At 37.3% G+C, this 17415-nt stretch overlaps 1 protein-coding gene across 2 annotated transcripts in view; it reads left to right on the top strand.

Moving 5' to 3' along the window:
* PLXDC2 (plexin domain containing 2) overlaps nucleotides 1–17415 on the top strand; it is a 246037-nt gene that overhangs the window by 183967 nt on the left and 44655 nt on the right. For both annotated transcript variants that reach the window (XR_011698271.1, XM_071560208.1), the window contains exons 7-9: nucleotides 4537–4636; nucleotides 10238–10333; nucleotides 11221–11302. Coding sequence is in view for 1 of the 2 variants with exons in the window: in XM_071560208.1 (XP_071416309.1) it covers nucleotides 4537–4636; nucleotides 10238–10333; nucleotides 11221–11302 (278 nt within the window). In the remaining variant the exon portion in view is untranslated. The remainder of the gene's footprint in view (nucleotides 1–4536; nucleotides 4637–10237; nucleotides 10334–11220; nucleotides 11303–17415) is intronic.

Genomic DNA, 17415 nt, shown 5'->3' with positions numbered 1-17415 from the left:
CAAGTTCCCCAATATATGAAGTTTGAAAATAATTCTAAAAGAAACTTTAGTAAAAATTCTTTCTATTGCAAAAGGAGACAGAATTAAATTAAACTGATTAATTGGTAGCACTTAAATAAAATTGATGACACTGCTATACATGATGGAAAATACCCTGGTTTTAGTAACAAAAATGCAGACTTTTTTATTGTTGCCTAAAAACTAAAAGGGCTTTTAAAATAAATAATAAAAAAAATTCAATGTCTTGATGGATGATCTCCCTCCATTATACATGCTTGGCACCTCTTTACCTCTTTTATTATCATCAAAAATATTAACATGGAAATGAGATCTTTGATTTTTGAGGTAATCACTTCATACAATTTAAAACTCTCAAGTAGATTTCATGAAGTTTAACCTGTAGAGCAATTAAGAACTATTTAGGAAACTAGCAATGAAAACCCTATATAAGCACTATTATTGTGTTCCTCATTATTATGCTCTGGCTTTTATCTTTTACTCAGTTTTGAAGTGAGGCAGTAATTTCATCCTGCTTACCATCTCCTTCAGAATAAGGTTTGAGGCCATGATTTTCTTCCTTTTTGAAAGACAAGATTCAGACATGACCTCAAAGTTGAAAAGAATAAAATTTGAGAAGTTTGATGAAAAATACTGTCTAGATTACTGACCCCCATGATAAATAGAATTCATAATTAATTCTTCTGTGGTAGAGCTAGCATAAACTTTGGAATTATTTCAGCTAAAGGGAATTCTCTGAAGGTAATGCCATAAGACCCCTACCTTCCGTTAGAAATGACTTGCACGTTCCTAACTTAACTGTTGAGTCGTTTAACAAGTCCTCCTGTTATGGCATATCTTGCCATTCAGGTGAAGATTTCAAGACAGCATCTATCTGCTTGCCCCCTATGTTTTGCTGTAATTTTTAATAAATTATATTAATATTTACTACAAGCCTTCTGTCAAAAGGACATGTTTCCTAATAGGCCAGCATATGGTCAAAGCCCATTTTATCTTGACATCTCATGCAGAAGATCTCACCTGTAGTATGGCACTCAGTACACTCATTACCAGTTTCTTTTTCCCACCTTATAAATAGACACATGTTTTTGAAAATACAGGTTTAATGACACTGTAGTTTTTCAGGAGAATAAGAGTGTTCCTGGTTCATGGATGCCTTTCTACTTTGACTGCATTTCTGTGTGACTGTTTGACACAGACTGCTCCTCAGACTGAACAGTGGCTATACAAATTGCGGGGCGGGGGGAGTGTTTAAGGTTACACAAGCACTTGCTTCTAAACCCTACTTCTAAAACATATATCTAAACTTTTGACTGTTTGCTAGACTGGGCTCTGCTACCATCTTCTTATTTGTTTTAGAAAATTATTTTTCAAGTTCCTTACTCTCACTGGTATGCCCAGCACGAGTGTAGACCTCTGCAGGGATTTTGGCAAAACCTAGAGTTTTTTCTGCTCAAATTTTTTCTAATTTCTCCTGAAGTTCTTGGCTGTCTATTCTGTTCAACTTAGCTACCATGTCCTGTTTTAGTACTGTATATCACTAAGTCTTTCATAATTTTATTAACTTTCAAGGTCCAAACCAAGTTGTAATGAAAAGAATTTTATTTTAAGAAAACAAAACCAAAGCAAACTCACTTGGGGCATTAGTTCTGCAAGAACCTATTACTCCTTCCTGGGCGAGGGGTAAAGAGATAAATTAATTTGCTGTTTTCGTAAATTTTTGTGGGAAATTGTTCAATAATTCACAAATTCACAATAATCATATGATAAGGCACTAGACTTAAAATTCAAGGAGCCCTAAACACAAATTCCTCTGATTTACACTTACACATACAAATTAGTGTAATTCTTTTCATGCATCAACACAATTTTTGCCTTGAGCTGCCAATTTTGCAAGTGTATTTTGTCACACACCTACTTATAACTCCAATTCCAACTACATTTTGTGTCTTTTCTTCTTCTGTTGCGTTTCCTCCCTAATTTGGATGAGAAATAATGATTTCATCCTTTTAAACTCTGTTTTTTCTAACTTAATTTTCAATAGATTCTCTGGAGTATTCTTGAAATCCTTTAAGACAGTTTCTTTGATGGTTAATGTAAGTTTTCAGTATTTTGAGACTATTAATAATTCCCTTATTTTGTTTATATTTGATGCTGGAGAACATTTAGAGACTTAGTTCTGAACTTAGTGAGTCTTTTATTTTGAAGAATTTGAAAATACGACTTTCAGTCTTCCTTTGTCATATTCTGCAATAACTGCAGCAGAGCTAAGCTGATATAAGCCAAATTTAAACTGATGTATTATTAGTATTTCCAAGCCACTTCTGGTTTTCATGTCACAAGCCTTTTCTATACCACAGCAGATCATATATGCAAGAACCCCTAAAAAAGTCTCTAAACTAAGTAAAAGAAGTGAAAATTTATGACTATTGTTAGTGCAACAGAACTTACTCTTTTCTCTTAGTATTTTCAAATTCTGCTTTTACTAAACAGTCACCAATGTATCAGGAAAAAGCGTAGCTAAAGGGTATTTTGGGAAAAAAGGAGAACAACTGCTGATGCTTAACTCAAATACCAGAAATCATGATATTAATTGACACATTGACAGAACTGAAATCTCATTCACCGGATACAGTAACCAGTTTTTTAATTTGACATTTTTCTGCTATGTGTAAAGTAGTGGCCAAGAGTATAATTTTGATAATTTTTCACAGGTAAAGCCAGAGCAGGCTATTAGATCAGCTAAACTAACACATCATATCTCATTTTCTTACACTTGATCCAGTTTCATCCGTCTTCAGCTTAGTAATTTCTGGTTAACTGAAGACCAACTTTGAAAAATAAGATAACTGTGATCTGAAAGCCACCATGGGTAGATAATCAGAATTTATCTTGGTTGTTTATTCCAGTGGTTAATAATAATCAGTCACAGAAACATGTGGCTCATTCTACTCTGAAGGTACCTGCCTAAAGTTTCCAATTTCTGATTAAATCCTTCTGTGCTAGAATAAAAAAACTCTTTAGCCCCTGTGTAATTTCTCCCTATGGTGGTACTTATTTATGATCATCTAGAGAGCTTTCCATTATCCCTTTGAGAAGCCAAATAGATAGACCTCTTTAACTCTTCTCTTAATGTCATTTCAGAAGTGAAGAGAGTTACAAAACATTTTTGACACTTTTAATCTCCTTCTCTTAATTTTTTGACATCTCTTTAAGAAATACATCCTCTCAAAATCTGTGTAGTGTATCAGTAGTTATCAAATGTTCAGGTAAAAGTAAAATAGCTACCTCACTCCTAGGCTATATTTCACTGTTCTTGTAACCAAATATTGTATCAACTAAGTTTTTTTACACTGATATCCCTTCTGGCTGCTGCAGTAGTTCATCTAGTACAATACTGTGGTTCCTTCTAGAACTTCTGCTTTCTGAACATGGTCCCCAATCTTCTACCTTGCACTCTCTCTTTGTCCGAATTATATCTTTGAAATTTTTAAAAGGTCTAATCTTGCTAATTGATTCAGACATTTCATTAATTTTACTCCGTTAGTGCGATCTGGAGAACTGCTAGGCATTAAATTTATATTTCCTCCTCAGTCTTTGACAGAACCTTTGAATACTAGGTCTGGTATCTGGAGAAGCAAGATATGCTGTAAAGACACACAGACTGAGCTTCTGCTTTGGTGATGGCTGCTGTTTATGATCAGTCAATCTGGCTAACTATATTGATATTGCTTAAGTGCTACGTCACTAAATCAAACATCTTAAAAAATTCCAAAGCTATTACATCTATACAAGTATCAGCCAAAGCTCTAATCTTGTGCCAGAAATAGAATCAAACCTGACATCTGTTTTCATGTGACCATATTGCCCAGCAGCAGCATCCCTGATATGTGAAGCTGGACTGCTCTGCGGCTGTCTATGTCTTTTTATTTCTTTCTCTAGATATTGGCAACTGAGCATCTGGAATTTTCCATTTTTACCATGACACTGATATTTTCCCTGCTATTCCAAGACATACTAAACATTAATATCATTGGGTCAGAGCCCTCTACATATAGCTCTTCACATACTTTTCAGTGCAAGTTAACTGAGCCATAGGTTTTTAAAATATTCATCCTAAGCTGAGCTTTCACAGTTTTTGTGTTCAATAGTATACAAAAAGTATTACCTTCTTCTCCTTGAGAGTTACTAGCACATCATCCTACTTTTTCTTCAACTGGGGGAAATAAATTACTCAAAATTACTACCTTCTCTGCTTTGTCATTAACAATTGTTCTACCTCGAAGTGTTAATGAGAATACTGTTATATAAGAAGCAAAGGAAGTGGGAATAAAATACAAATTAAAAACATTTTTATCTTCAGTAAATTCTTGGTCATATTATGCTATTGTATAAAATATTTATTTAGGACTTTTAATTTACATTGGTTAAAAGTTCATGTTGTCAGTGCTCTTATTTTTAATCTGATTTTTTTTTTAGTTCAATATTTCATGCATATCTTCCTGTTTTGTCTTCCAGATTCCTGTCGCTGTTACACAGATAAGTTCAACCAACCACCCAGTGAAAGTGGGACTTTCGGATGCGTTTGTGGTTGTGCACAGGATCCAGCAAATTCCCAGTATGTAGAATTGTAGTTTGGAGGCTGAGAATTTACTATATGCTAATTCATCCAGGGTGATTAGCTGCACAACAAGTCACTTAGCTAATTTCAGCTTGTTAATTCAAGTGTAATTTTATTTGCTTTATAATTCCCAATATGGCTTTTCCTGTCATTGTTTCTTTTGAGCTGATAAATTAAGTAAATAAAACTAAATGGCCTGTCAAGTAATGTCAAATTAAACTGTCAACCAGCACAATTTGGTATTCCATAAGATACTTTATTTGGAATATGTCACCATATTTGTAGTGAGGAAGAAGCAACCTGATAAAAAAAGGCATCTGTATCCAAAAATATCCCAGGTGGAAGTTCTACATACATTACACGAAGAAATGAAAAAGCATTTGCTGCAACCCACTTTTGTATTTTAGAAATCAAAAAGCCCACCAGTGAGCCTTCCCACATTGTGCTTTGTTTTCCACAAAAGCATGGAAATACACTGGTAAAATGAGAGAATGCCGGATTCAGGGGAGCTACACTGTGAATTACCAGTCTTTCACTTAGAGGTTATGCCTACTGGGTTTTTCTACACAATGAGACATACTTCTCCATGATCTTGCCTTCTGCTGTATTAGATACAGCTATTTTAGGAAATCCATACCTAGAGAGCTCACGTTTAATCACATTGAAATTATTCAACAACACTGTAACAGAACGAAATTATGACTGAGCTGTGTGTTAGCAATATTCCAGTTTCAGTGCAATTAGTGTCACTCAATATGTAGTGTCCCTCAAGCATACATTTAAGTGACAACTCTGCATGTTGCAACTGTTTGCTGAAGATGTCACTAAAAACAAAAGTTTGTTTACAGCAGTGAAGCCTCTGAAAGAACCTTAGCATTACTTTCCTGAATGGTAAAAAACAACTAACAGTTTATGTTGGGATGACTATTATATAAAGGCACAGCACCACCTGGGAAATCACAGCCTAATTTGCTGCTGCCTTTCTGGCAATGTGGTCTTCTACCTCTGAGCAAAGTGGGCTGCACAGTTATTGGTCTCAATTCACTGTATTCATCCTTTCCACTAGAGCAGCTAATCCCACAGAGTAGCAGCTCCTGCAGCCCTTGTGTCTGCTGGTCCAAAAGGATTTGGCTGGGCTGCACTTGCACTAGATGTCCCATTCAGGAGCAGTGGAGCAAAGAGATGGCCATGCCGCTGACCTTTGGCAGCATGACAGCACTTTAGGGGTTGGTACAAGGTGATCAAAGTTTAAAATGTTGTTGTAACCTGTCACAGACCAATCTCAGAGTGAGGCAGTTCGGTGCATAGTGGGGTAGGGGAATAAAGCAAATTTTTCACACCTAGATGCTGTACTAAGAGCTACTTAGCTGGTATCACAAATTGGGGTAAATCTGAAAGGACATGGAGAGTTTCAAAGTAGATGGTGTGTGGTAGGCAGAGCATTGGAGCAGTAATAAAGAAGGTGTTTTCAGGGCCTACTTCACTGGTTTGCTTTTTCACAGATTATATGGCTTTGACCTGCAGTTTCCAGGTTTGAAAGGATTTTTTTAGTAACTTTTAAGAGACTGATAAAATTAATACAATCAGGGAATCTGAATTTTTATCTAGATTCAAATGTTTGTAATAGTCAGTGACCAAGAGCACTTGTGGTGGTGTTTGGTTACAGGCATATTTGGTCCCAGTGTCAGTGCCTCAAGAAATGGTTAGTTAATGTTGGTAACTTTTGCAATACAAAGCTGTTAAAAACAAAGGACAGATTGCTTTGGCATTCTGAGCCCCTTACCTTTTGTGGTGATGGCAATCAGACATACCAGGCTGGCAAAATATTTATTTGCCTTAAGGTTTTATTCAGTCAGTGATGTTAAACAAGTAGGCTGTCAAGTAAAGTCAGTGGCTGTATAGCACAAGCAGCTGTGCCCCACACCTCTCTATGCTTTATATTCTTCACAAACTGATTACAGCTTGCTGGATATGTCTCATAAATTGCTGACTTCAAATTTACTTCTGCATAATCAAATTCCCCCTCTTACCATTTGTGTTTTCTCTGTTAGAGAAACTCAAAAGTGAAAGTGCAGCTGTGTGAATGCATATGGCCCTGTTTAGCAGTTTTTCTGGATATATGGCAAATGCCAGTTCCCTAGAAATCTTTCAAGCAAAAGCTTTTATTTGTGTGAATATATAATTTAAAAAGTCAGAATGACTTCTTCAGTACTTTCACATTTCACTGTATTGCAGGTTTTAGCTGAGGAATGGTGTATGAGGAAAAGTGATTATGTAATGGAAAAGATACTGAGATTATGCATCTGTCAGACATATATTTAAAATGGGGTTTTATGAGCTACTGACCCTTCAGACATGTTAAAAAGTCATTGGTGCTCTCCTGTTACTGCTCCATCTCCAGAGCACTCTCCCTAACTAGTATATTCGGTCACCTCTGGCAGTTCTCCTTCATAGAATACTTACATGCCATCATTAAGTTTAATACTACTGTGATAAAACTACACAGAAATATTTTGTCACACCAGAATCTTGCACATTTATAATTTACTGATCCATTGCCTAATCGTTTGAAAGGATACTTTCAGCTGGCCTTCTGACCTACCACGTTATCTCTCTAGGTCACTGAGGAATGTTCTTGCCTCAAGTAGCTGGAGTTTTCTTCAGATTTTTCTCCAGGGACTGTACCTTTGGCCTTGTGTTCAAAGATAGCACGTGTACGTGCCACAGAAACAAAACAAGCAACAGTTTAAACCATGCTATAAATGAAAGCATATATATCAACAAAAAATATAAAATCTGTTATTTTAAAATATATTATGAGTTATATAATTCAGTTTAAAAAGTGTGTTTGAGAAACTCAGACTTACAGAATGTGAGATGTTTTCTTGACTAGAAGAAGAATATATGCTTATTTCCTGAAATTCAGCACGGAGACTGGTACTTTAAAGTATATCTGCATGCAAAAAGGCCTTTTCCTTTCCTCCCTTCCCAGCTAGACCTGATCTAACACCTCTTTTCAGCAAAATATCTGTATATGTTACTGCACTGAAAGATTTCACTAGTTCTTGTCATGTTGAGGTGTATACTGAGGTACACGGGCTCATAAGCTCTTTGTGATTCTGCACTAGTACTTATTTGTGAAAGACCTAAATAGACAGCATGAGACAAAGAAGAAGCTCCACCTGAGTGAAAGGCAGTGTGTGTCCTTGGTTGCAGCAGGAACATGTAAAGAGGCTTGAGGGAAAGCATGAGGGGAGAGTATTCATTTTTCTGTTTATGCTGTTGAGTTTAGCTTTTCTATCCTGCTTTTTTTGAGTGGGATACAGACTCAGAATTCTAAAAAGAGAGATAAAAGTGCATTTTGAAGACATAAGCATGGTGTGTTTAAGTCAAACTTTCAAAAGAATTTATATCTGCAGTGTTTTTAAAGCCTGAACAGGCAGATAAATTTTAATGCTCATGTTTCCAACCACCTGTCTGCAAGTATATACAAAGCCATTTGAAGATGACTATGCAGATACCTCTCTGCGCTTAAGTTTCTTACAGTAGATAAATGCCTCATATGCAAAATCACCACCTGTGGTTGGCACAGTCATCTTTCTGAAGAAAAAGATCAAACTTGAGTCTGTCAGGCAGTGGAATTTAATGGGATCAAGAGTTATGCTGAAATATGGATGACTGGAATTTGGGGGTTTTTTTGATAACACACTTAATTCTCTTAAAAGTAATGCTTTTCAGAAATTTCATGCGCTGGGAAAGGTAAAAAGCCTGTGCCCTGAGTCACTGATTCTTACAGAATTTTTTGAAGGCCATATTTCTGGTTGATTCCTTCTTTATTATAAGTCCTGTGAGGAATCTGTTAGGAAAGGTTCAGCATTAACAGGATTATAGCATACCAGTCTGTAGCCCTACTGATGAGATGGAGTTCAATTAAAGTGTCAGCCCCCACCATTTGAACTTACATATTCACTTCCTTATATTTTTGGACAGAAGGATAAAGACTTTTGTGGAAACAATTTACAGCCTTCAGCAATGGCAGAAGTTCATTTTGAAGATATTTTCTGATCCCTTTGATTTGGTGGGTGATTTTATGGGTCTAACTATCATTTGAGAATAAACCTCTTGCGTCTGGCAAGAGATTTTCCCTATTCCAGCAAACGATTAACTTTGTCTTGAATGCTTTTTCTGTCTAGTGTATTTGAAGGACATGGCTAAGGTGTTTAATTGGGATAAACTTTGGCACATGCTCATATCTGTCTTTTATCTAGTCAGAATGACTTTGTAGGTCAGACATAAAACAAGCTCAATTATAGGTTAATTCTGAAAGAGAAATCTGCTACCAGGAGGGGCAAGGTCAGAGCAAAGCTTCAAATAAATTGCAAGAGGAAGTATTTGACAAAGGTGGTGATTTGAGCTAACTAGAAATATTATTGTCTGGAAGCCAGACACTGTCTACCTGTATCTGAGAGCTAATGCAATAAGAGAGGGCGGGGAAGCTGCTTCCCTAAACCACAAGGTGTGCCCTAATCCATACAGGACTGGCAACACAGGAGACCACCTAAGATTGAGTTTATGGGTGTCTACAAGTCACTTCTCTTGCATGTAGATTCAGACCAGTCATTGCCTGGAATAACCTGTTAATCCCTTGTGTGTAACCCTTTTTTTTCCTCTATGGAAAGATTCCCCAGGGTTAGTGACTGTATTTAACACTGATTTCAATTATTTTAGCAGACCTTCAAAAGGGACATAAATAGAAAACCAGCACACAAGAAAATTGACATTTTTGTGTCAAACTGGTGGTATAGGCTGTACTTTTAATTTGCAAATATATAAGCCCACTCGTCTGCATTGCAACTGTGCACATAAAACCTAGAATATTCAGAATATATTATAAGATATTGATCTGGGAAATAGCATGTGATTTTTTTCATGCTTATCTTGTGCTTGGGTGTTACAGTTACCTGTGAGTTCAAAAGTCATAAGATTCATGAATTGACTATATTGGATTTCTTCTTTGAGAAACTCAAGTGCAGTCAGCTTGTGTAAAGGTTATGCATAGCACTGGCTGTTTAGGAAGACTTTTCTTGTCTTCTTCAATGCAATGTTATAATATGAAAAATATTCTAGTACATTTAGATGTGAACCAGCTTGTAGCTCACAAATTTGATTAAGCAATGAAATCAGTTTTGTTTGCACATCTTGGCAAGAAGTGACAAAGTGAGCATATAAAACATTTCTCTCAAGTCTGTAAGCTGAGAAAAGTCTTAGCAAGCATCTGAAATACACCCTAAAATGTCTGACAGTATTCTCTCTAGAATTTCTGCCTAAATCAATCACTAAGATGCTTGAGAGCACACTCAGCATTTTCATAATTCTTTGCCAGAAATAGGTACTTATTCCATCAGCTCTGACGGTTTCTCAAGTGAAAAATTATCTTTACATGCTCTTTCATGATGTCTAAAGTTAAAACTATATTCTTGGAGAAAATTGGTGCCCTGTGTGCCCCTAAGGAACAGTGTGCAGTCATTACATCCACTATTTTTCACCATCTAAAGAGTGCAAAATAGTAAAATATGATTTTTTTTTCTTTCATGGTAGATGTCCGTAGAAGAACAATTTATGAATACCACAGGGTGGAGCTACAGATGTCAAAGATTACCAATCTCTCAGCTGTTGAAATGATACCTCTTCCAAGTAAGTAAAGCATAACGAGCAGGAGCCAGATCTAGGAAGCACTTCCCTCTCCATCCCAGCAACACAAACAGAATTTAAAATATTTTGGTTTATCTGTGGACTTGGACTCATGAACAGATTCATTTTTTTCTCTCTCAGATTCCCATATGGATGATGCATTTATCCAGTACATCCTCATGTATCTCAAGTTAGTTTATAGGTATGTAGCTCCCAGTAGGTTTTGAATGAAATTTGTGCCAAATTGTTTTTCAGAAGAATGATTATATTGCATTTAAGTTTGATTCCTCAAGAGGAAAAAAAATATTTTTTTTCTTGTTTGCAAGGCAAACATAATTTTTTCTGTGTACTGTGCATCACATCACAAAGGAATATTCCCAAACATATTTTGCAGTTCATCTACCTCTTTTGTCCAAAGTAAAACTGCACTATTTAGAAATCTCTGCATTTAAAATGCCAGCTGTACTACCATGAAAACAGTAACATCTATTTTTCCTAATTTTTAATCCAGTTTTAGTTCTTGCACAGTTTTCTGTTAGTCTTATTATGTGCTTGTGTCTGAATGTTAGGAACACCAAGGAATGCTGGAGCCAGGGAAGAAAGTGATTTAAGGAAACATTTAATATTAAGCAAAAAGATAAAAATTTACCAATGAAGCTGAATGAAAATATGTGGAAGTGGGAATACATTTACAAATAGAATCCTGCAGATAAATTCTAATTTTTTGCATGTATTTTGTGCACTGCATAGTAATATTCTGGTTTCAAGGTCTTATTTTGGACATGTATGAACCTGCTGAATACCTAAATATATATTATCAGAAGATGTAGTCTTTTGTGATTTTTATGTGAATTATTGTACTAATTTGTCTTTGCTTGTCTACATCCCAGCTTGTCTCCAGTTTACCAGCTGTGGTCCCTGTGTCACTGCCCAGATTGGTTTCAACTGCAGCTGGTGCAGTAAACTCCAAAGGTAAAGAAAAAGATTTTTCTTTTTTTTTTCCTTTGCTACGCAGCCATGTTCAAAGGGTATCCAAAACCATTGCCTACAGGTTATTCAGCATGAAGTGTTATTATATTTGGTTCTTTTATATATATGCAGTTACACTGAGCATAAACCTCAGTTGTGATCACTAGCAAAACATCATCGTCTCATTTCACTTCAGCAATTAGGCAAGAATAGTCAAAACAGTTGCTTTGGGAGTTAAGCCCTTGTTCCTATTTCTTTAGTAATACTTTAAAATCCTTATGAAGGATAACAACAAGTATAAATCTTAATACAATTCATATTTTCTCCCTATAGCCCTCACTTCATAAAAAATAATTTAACCACATGGAAATGCAGGGTGTTACTGTAACTATAAAGGCTCACTTTTCAGCAGTAGGGAGACCAACATATCCAAAGAGTCAGAGTATTTTTGACTTTAACTTGTCATTATACTTAGAGGGTGCTTTGGGTCTCCTCTCACTGCCATACTGATGAGGACAGTAGGTCTGTGGCAGGACTCCTTTGACTGTGGAGCAGCTGGAGCACAGCCAGCAAAAGGGAAACTGCAGCTGTAGCTTTTCTAAACGTTCTTCACTCACTGACCTTCCTTGACTGGCAAGAATTTAACACCCATTCTCTGAAACAAAATGCAATATCATATTAGATATTTATTATTGTGTTTTTCAACCCTCGTGATTAGGTTCAAAAATTTTATGTATAAAATGGATGCATAATGAAATGAGAAAAGGCTATTAACACTCTAAATAGTGCAATAATTTGACATCATGTTGAAAAACTGATAAATAGCTGGTGAACTTGGCAGAGAATTGGGAAATTTGGGTCACTTATAATGTTTTCTTAAGCTTCAGCTCCTCTAGTAAGTCACTTGAAAAGTAATTCTGTTCCACATTTATCTTGAAGAAACTTTTTAGTGGAGTTAGAGCTAAGTGAAGTCATGTAACAGAAAATATCAAATATCTTCAGAGGAAAGACTACTTCTAGAAAACTGTTCCAAGCAAATACAATCAGTTCGTGTTTTCTTTATCTGATTCCTTGCTTTCAGCATTGCTTAATTCTCCTTCCATCAACAGATGCTGTAGCACTGAGTTTCTGTTATGGCCAGTGTTCTTATTTCTGTTTGGATAAACACAATTGTAAAGTTCAGACCTCTTATAAAGAACAGGCAAACCCTGAAATCTTGTGTGGTATTCTGAGTATTGTGAGTTCTGGAATTACTGGAAGATCTGTTTTGCTCACTGAGGCACAATTTCACTGTAGAGAACTGGGTCAGTTTTACTTTTCACCTTTAGCAGAAGCAACACCAGGCATGTAGTCACACAGTGTTTCCTTTCACATGTTTCTGTGAACTTGTGGCTGCCCACTCACAACTGGCAAACTGTAATTTATTGCAGAAAAATATACAGTCTGAACACATCTGTTTCTGTTCAATTAAATTTTGGATGAAGAAAATACTGCTTTTTGTTTTGCCTGTGAGGATCACACTGCAATCGGAGATGAACCTGCTGTGAGGTAGTTATGCACTGTTTCCCAAAACCAGCTGACTCCACACTGCAGCATGGTTGTGTCTTTGATGAGCTGCAGCAGATAGAGGGAACAGTTTCATTGCTATTAATTAGCCCATTACTGACAGTACTGAGACTGTCACTCCATGCAGTCTGTCTTTGTACATTGACTACCAGCAAAAGCGGGCACTGCAGACGGTTTCTCAAAAAAAGGATGGATCCAGAAAAGCAAACTAAGAATATGTCTCTACATGAGAATTTCAGTACTTTAAAACCAGTCATACCATCCAATGTGCATCTATTAAGACGAACAATATTCAGTTGGGTTTTAGCAAATGGAGAATTGTATATAGAGTCATAAAATAGTTCTGAATAGAATGATCTTCTAAAGGTCATCTAGACTAACCTCCCACTCAAAGCGGGGCCAGCCATGAGATCAGACTGCTTTGTTCATGACTTTCTTCATCTGGAACTTGATCACTGAGGCTGTGGTTCAGACCCCCATACTTACTAACCTTATACAAGGTTTTTCACCTTATTTTTTAACTTATTTCCTCCAAAAACCTGCCTTTGATGATGATGATGTCTGCCTCAAGTCTCATTACCTTTTTGACCACTCTTCTCCAACTTCTGAAATGAGCAGTTTATTTTTACTATTTCAACTCTGTGGAGAAACAGATCTGAAATACTAAGTGGTTACATATATTGTGAAAAGAGGCAGCTTGTTTTCCAAAATGTGAAGACCAAACATGTATTTAGTTACACTAAGAACTCATTCCTTGGAAAGTTTTCTGCTTCCTACTAGTTCTGGATACATTCTCTGACCTTCTAGTCCGGTGCCTCCCTTCTTTTACCTTGCTGTTTTTCAACGTGTATATTCATTTTAGGGAAATACAAAAAATTAATCTTATTCCCTTCTTAGTGATGTCTGGATCACAGAAGAGTACTCAGAATCGTTTGCTTCAGTACTACGCTGTGGTTTTGTTCCCTTCAAAAAAAAAAATTTGCTGTGTTAAAATGTTCTTTTTTCATCTGATTAAGATGCATTTTCTCAACAAGAAAGTATAATATCCTAGTTAAAAATCATAAAGGATGAAAAGTTGTGAATTCCTTCATCAGAGCTCTCCAGCTTTTTCTGTGTGTCACTGCTCTTCAGTCACCAATCTTGTAAATCAATGGAGACTTTTATCTCCTGTTGTGATATACATTGCTCTACTGCAGTAGAATAAAATCAGCATGAAAAAAACAAGGGGAAAGTGTTACATGAAGTATTAACTTAGGCATTTCAAAAGTGTCTGGAGTAAAGAAATTTACTATTTACTGTTCACTTTCAAGTAGGTGCTCATAGGGCTTTTTGAAGTAGGAGGAATGCTTCTCAGTCACAAAGCTGACTGGACACGCTCATCCAGGAGGGGAGGAACCAAAACTGCCTCTCTTGGCTATAAGCAAAGCCCAGGGTGGGGAATCCAATTTGCCTTTGGTGGAAAAGCCTGAAGAAGACTTTGAACTGGTAGTGACTGTTTTTCACAGTATCAGTTATCTACCAATTGATCTAGCACTCAGATTTCTGCAGAGGGAGAATGCCTGCTTGCTAGTGAGGGGACTGTTAGGCAGAAATGAGGATTAGATATGGCCAGAATACCCAGTGATCTTTCTTCTGTGGTGCTGCAGTAGTAGTTTGGTGCTCTAAACTGAGATCTTCCAGACCAGATGGACTTCCACTGGGTTACAAGCAACGACATACCCTTGGGAAAAAAAAACTTTTTTTCCTAGTTGCAGCAGCTGGGACCAGTTTATCACTATGTGGAGGTAAGCAAAACTTTGTATTCTACACTCTCATTTCTGATGAACTGTTAATAATGGATCATTTGCAGCAGCTGCCCAGGCACACCTGACAGCCCAGGCTACAAGCTGGATGTTAAAGAATCCCCGGAGGCAAAGGAATGGTTCTGTCTTCACACCAATGAGTCAACTGTGATACCTCCCCTCTGGGGAGACATTAGCACCTTCACACCCAGCCTGAGGGGTCATGTCTGCTAATAGGCTATTAGGGGCTGGCACAATAGGCAGCTGCAAGGACCAAGACCATCAAAGATTCCAAAAATATCTCATGAGTCACAGAGTCATTGTGAAACTCTTCATCCTCAGGTAAATACTGAGCATTCCCACCTAAACCTGAGCATATATAACCTTCGGGTTTGGGGATTTCTGGTACCACTTGTTGGATCCAGAGGAGGACCAGAACCTCAACAGGACTGCAACCATCATCCTCACCAACAGGTTTTCCTTTCCTTTTACTTTGTACTCAGGGGGACCACGTGGCGCTCGGTACAGGGGCTAATGAACACTGTTCTGTTCATGCCCCAGTGTGCTGGGTTCTACATCTGTTTTTTGTGGGTTAAAACCAATTTTTATTCTGTATCATTATATTTATTGTAATCTTTTTAGTAAATTATAACTCTGACTTGTAATCTCTCTTGATTAGGGTTCATTTCTCCTACTGGTTTACCTTTAAACCAACACAACTCTATACCAATTCTACAAATCTTTTTTCTCAGGAACTTGTTGCACTGTTTAAACAGAGCAATATTATTACCAGCAGCATAGAATCATAGAATCATAGAATCAATTGGGTTGGAAAAGACCTCCAAGATCATCGAGTCCAACCCTTGGTCCAACTCTAGTCCATTTACTAGATCATGGCACTCAGCGCCACATCCAATCTGCGTTTAAAAATCTCTAGGAATGGTGAATCCACCACCTCTCTGGGCAGCCCATTCCAATGCCTGATTACTCTCTCTGAAAAGAATTTTTTTCTGATATCCAACCTAAATTTCCTCTGGCAGAGCTTAAGCCCGTGCCCCCTTGTCCTGTTGCTGAGTGCCTGGGAGAAGAGACCAGCCCCCACCTGGCTAGAACTTCTCTTCAGGTAGTTCTAGACAGTGATGAGGTCACCTCTGAGCCTCCTCTTCTCCAGGCTAAACAACCCCAGCTCCCTCAGCCTCTCCCCATAGGGCTTGTGCTCCAGTCCCTTCACCAGCCTTGTTGCTCTTCTCTGGACTCACTCCAGCACCTCAATATCCTTTCTGAACTGAGGGGCCCAGAACTGAACACAGTACTCAAGGTGTGGCCTCACCAATGCAGAGTACAGGGGAAGGATCACTTCCCTGGTCCTGCTGGCCACACTGTTTTTGATACAGGACAGGATCCCATTGGCCTTCTTGGCCACCTGGGCACACTGTTGGCTCATGTTGAGCATCATCTTGTATATTTTTTTCCTTGTATAAAATTTAATCCACTTACTGAATCATTCACACAGGAAAGCACAGTTGTTGGAAAAAAAATATTTAAAACCTGTAACTGCACAAGGAAAATTCACCAACAGAATGATTGCAGAATAATTGTACTCCCCCATGTGGGCAGTCTGTGTTGGAATGGAAATAGCTTTATCCTGCAACAGTGGGTTGTTTCCTACCTGTAACTTCAGCCCAGCTGCTGTGCCAACTCTGCAATGATTGGACAGGCAGGTTCATTTTGTACATGATTTGGGGCAAAATCCTCTACTCCTGCACTTTTTACAAGCTTAAATCACCTTAGCCTTTCCATAAGAGGTCATCAAACTATCCATTCTGAACTCCAATATGATGTGTGTCATACAATTTTATCATGACTAAAGCAAAGGCACATCATTTTCTTTTGATTTCAGCGATGGAGGATCCCCACTAGGAACTAATTTTTGGGGGAACTATGCATATTTCATAACTGTTTCATAAGCAAAACTGTTCAAAAAGATATTAACCATAAATATGTAAAATAAGATAGTATTATAGCTTTCTGCAACACAAGGACTTATGTCAAATGCCAGAAACACTCTCTTGCTTGCCTCATAGGAGACACCTGTGGCTGAAATTTGGATCATTTGCTCTTCATTATCTTTGACTTCCTGAATGTAAAAACTGAAAGAATTCACTAATGTTAGAATTGTTTATATCTTTTTTTTCTGCTTCTGAAAATGGTGCAGCTTGCATGAATTGGTATAGCTTGCATGTTAGAGATGTCATTTTCTTGGAAAGTTTTTGGAAGCTTTAAAACAAACCTTGCTATTATTTTATAGCTTCAGTTTGTAAAAGTTGCTCACATATACTGAAATAGTGAATTCCCTAGGAGATATTTGAAGTTCATTGTCCAATAAATAAAGATTCCCTAGATATTTATGGTTTTATTTTAATGAACTTCAGGAAAGTCTCAGATTTGGGCAATGAAATGAAATTGATATTTCAGTGTGTTCAGAAATAAGCAGACAAAGAGCACATTTTCGCAATCTGTGCATGCTGGAGACTCAGATTTTGCATATCTCATGCTTTATTTCATTAATGCAGGACAAAAGGACCTCCTGAACCTTGAGGCATCACTCAGTTTTGGTGTGGTACCATCACTCTAATACTGAAGACAGGGAACTGGAGTACCATAGTCCTAAGGGCAAGGGCGGCAAAAAGTTCAGATGATATCTTTATTCAGCTGTCACTGCTGGTGCCTATGCTCAAATGTTTAATCCTCAAAACTATTTGCCTGATG

Source organism: Pithys albifrons, chromosome 7 (genome assembly GCF_047495875.1).
Source record: "Pithys albifrons albifrons isolate INPA30051 chromosome 7, PitAlb_v1, whole genome shotgun sequence".
In the NCBI taxonomy this organism is placed as follows: domain Eukaryota; kingdom Metazoa; phylum Chordata; class Aves; order Passeriformes; family Thamnophilidae; genus Pithys; species Pithys albifrons.
The sequence above is the reverse complement of the archived record's forward strand: the minus strand, read 5'-3'. Positions and strand labels throughout refer to the sequence as shown.